A 3,021-nucleotide genomic window follows, 5' to 3' on the forward strand; every position below is an offset into this window, starting at 1 on the left:
TCTGCCTGCACCGTGCCCTCGACCACTCACCTACTTCCTTGCGCCGTTTGTACTCATTGATGTTGGCATTGACCTGGGCCATGGCGCGGACGGCTGCCTCCAGCGCTGAGTACACGCTGCTGTTGGCGGGGGTGTTCTCCAGGATCTTCCCCAGCAGCAGCGGGTATTTGGTGACCCTCTGCACCGGCATCACCAGGAAGAAGCTGAGGTCCGACGCACCCGTGTGAGGCCTGATGGAGAGAGGATTGATTGCTCAAGGTTGGCATCGAGAGCTTCCCCCCTACCCTGCTGCTCCCCCAGCTTCTCTGCGAGCATTCTAGGGGCAAAGCAGCACCTCTCCAGCTGCAGGGGAGCTTTGCTGCCTTGGATCCGCAGGCAAGCTGTACCCAGCAGCTTGGGGGGGTTCTGGCTGCGAACCCTGCTCCTCACCAGCTGCTGTCAGAGGATGCCATCAGTGCCAGCCCCGGGCAGTGCTCTGCCTCCCTGAACAGTGCTGTGCTTGTCTAGCTAGGAGGCACGGGATGGGTGCATGCTCCAGAGACAATGGGGAGAGAGGGTGGGTGAAGTGCAGGCAGGCTGCCAGCAGGACAAGCCTTCTACCTGCATGCAAGGTGTTGCTCATTTGGGAGTCGCATTGCCTGTGCCCTGAAACAGAGCAGTAGATCCCAGCAGCTCCTCTGCGGCCACTCCTGCTTCACCTATCTCTGACTCTCTGATGGTGTTTGTGATCCCTTTGATAGTTCAGAAGGGGTTTGGCAGGTCCGCCAGGGCCAGCCTGTGTCTCTGGTCAAGCTGGGGGACAGGCAGGAGATCTGGGTGACACCCCATCCCTTGTTTTGGGGTTCACCATAAAAGCCCACCAACCCATCAAGTGGCCCCAAGGGTGCAGGACAGGCTGACAGGGGTTACACCAGGCAGTGCCAAAAAGGAAATTGTCATGAAATTACACTCAGCCTGGTGGCACGTGCCCATACAGCAGCTTGTCCAGACAGAAGGAGGGCAAGGCCAGTAGGTAAAACAGGGAGAGGGAAGCGGTGGCCTCAGCAGCAAGTACCTACACTGTTGCATTCAGGGTGTCCAGGATCTCCTCCTGCAGCCTGGGGTCCTTGCGGTAGCTCTCCACCAGCAGGAGGGCATGCTCGTAGCTGGCACAGTAGATCTTGTAGGTGGTCTCCATCTCCTCCTTGAACTCCTGGAACAGCGTGCCTGGGGATGGAGAGCGAGGTGGGAAAGGATGGTCCTTTCCTGTGGCCTCAGGGAAAGGCAGAGGTTTCTCCCCAGCCTGCTGGGATGGTGAAGCTGCAGAGCAGTGCCAAAGGCACAGGTCAGCTCTCGGTGCTGCGCCACTTACTGATGCAGAACAGCTGCTCGTGCTCATGGGTGGCCGTGGTCGTGTCCTCAAGACCCTTCAGAAACCGTCTGGACATGTGCAGGATGTCGTCAGTGTTAGAGAACAGTCCTTCCAGGTCAAGATCAGGCAGCTGAAGGGAGGAAAGATACCCCAAGGTAAGCTAAATACATCACACAGAGGTGGACCATGTGTTCTGGAGGCACTCACCCTCCTAAGCACTCGTGTCCTTCCAGCTGCCCCATATAACACCTGAGGAGCTGGCGCAATGCTCTGTTTCAGGAGCTGTTGGGGATGCTGAGACCTGCATGTGCCCATGAGTGAGGCAATGAGGCCTTTTCATGTTACAGATGCAGGGTTAAAGCCATAGGATGGCTGTACTAGGTCTGACCCAATGTCCACCCAACCCAAGACCTTGGCTGGTTGAGAGAGACCAGGAAGATAGAAGGTGAACATGTGGTGACATCCCTGCAGTGATCTGAGCATCTTGCAGCTCTCAATAGGTTCATGCTACAGTCCCCAGACCCTGGGTAGGGGGGGATGTATCCTGCCTCACCTGCTTCTTCTGGAGGTGTGCTCGGATGTCTGACACACAGAGCTGGATGTTGTGGACATAGCTGGCCTCAGTGGTGATGAGCTCCTCCACGGCCAGCATGGCTCAGCTCCATCCTGTTGCAGGGCATCACCTCCTCATAGACACCCTCTTCAGCCTCAGCTGCATCCTCAGCATCGGGCTCTGCCCCGGGGTCACTCGCCATCTCAGCAGGATGCTCTGCAGGAGGTGGCAGGGGGTTAGGGACAGGCCACACAAGAGCAGCCCTGGGACCGGTGCTCCAGTGCCCAACCCAGCTGCATGCCTGTGCTCCCTCCTATGTGCTGGGGGCACCCCACAGCACACCTCTGGGAACACTCAAGCCATCCATATGCGTTTACAAGCAGGTCATGGATGGCACTGCAAAACCACAGAACCATGAAGTGCTGCAGGGCAGGAGCAGGCTGGCTGCAGAGGGCAAGCACCCACGTGCGGCAGGCAGGGACTTGCCACAAACACATGCCCAAGCTCCAGCAACCATGTGCAGGGCCAGGGTGCGGGCAAGGGGAGCCCCACTGCAGGCAGGGTCCTGGCAGCATTCACCCCGCATTGGGACTATGCAGGACTGCTCCCCAGGGCACAGTGGGGTTTGCAACCTCTGCTCCAACTCCTTGCTCCCGGGGCAAGCTGTTCCCTCCCTGCCGTGGCTGCCCACGCCTGGCACCTTGCCTTGCCTTGCCTTCAACAGTCCTATTCAAAGTACAAAGAGTGTTTTTGCAGTGCTTGAACAAAAGATGTTTCTGTGGCAGGGAGATATGGTTTAACAGTGATGGGGATGGGGAAAGAAGCTGTGGGCGCCTCTGCCAGGGGCACTCCCAGTCCCTGGTGCACAATGCCTGTGCCCTGCCCAGCACAGCCCGCTCCCCTCTCCTCTCTGCCTGCAGAAAGCGTGAAAAATTGGAGCTGATTCATGCCATTTCTGTCTCAGGGAACATCTTCTGCTGTAACCGATACTGAGGAGGATGGAGCAGCTCCCAGAGCATCACAGATAGCACTCGATCCCAGGCAGGAGGCCTTGAGAGACAGACATGGCGCAGCCCACACCAGCGCAGCGCACAGCTTGGCTGGATCCAGACCCTGG

At 58.2% G+C, this 3,021-nt stretch overlaps 1 protein-coding gene across 1 annotated transcript in view; it reads right to left on the reverse strand.

Moving 5' to 3' along the window:
• ARHGEF37 (Rho guanine nucleotide exchange factor (GEF) 37) overlaps positions 1-2,106 on the reverse strand; it is an 8,742-nt gene extending 6,636 nt beyond the window's left edge. The window contains 5 exon segments of the mRNA XM_010018738.1: positions 31-230; positions 1,059-1,206; positions 1,352-1,481; positions 1,905-2,001; positions 2,003-2,106. Coding sequence (XP_010017040.1) covers positions 31-230; positions 1,059-1,206; positions 1,352-1,481; positions 1,905-2,001; positions 2,003-2,106 — 679 coding nt within the window.
• Positions 2,107-3,021: the final 915 nt, after the last annotated feature.

This window comes from Nestor notabilis, unplaced genomic scaffold (assembly GCF_000696875.1).
Source record: "Nestor notabilis isolate BGI_N333 unplaced genomic scaffold, ASM69687v1 scaffold22737, whole genome shotgun sequence".
Taxonomy (NCBI): Eukaryota; Metazoa; Chordata; class Aves; order Psittaciformes; family Psittacidae; genus Nestor; species Nestor notabilis.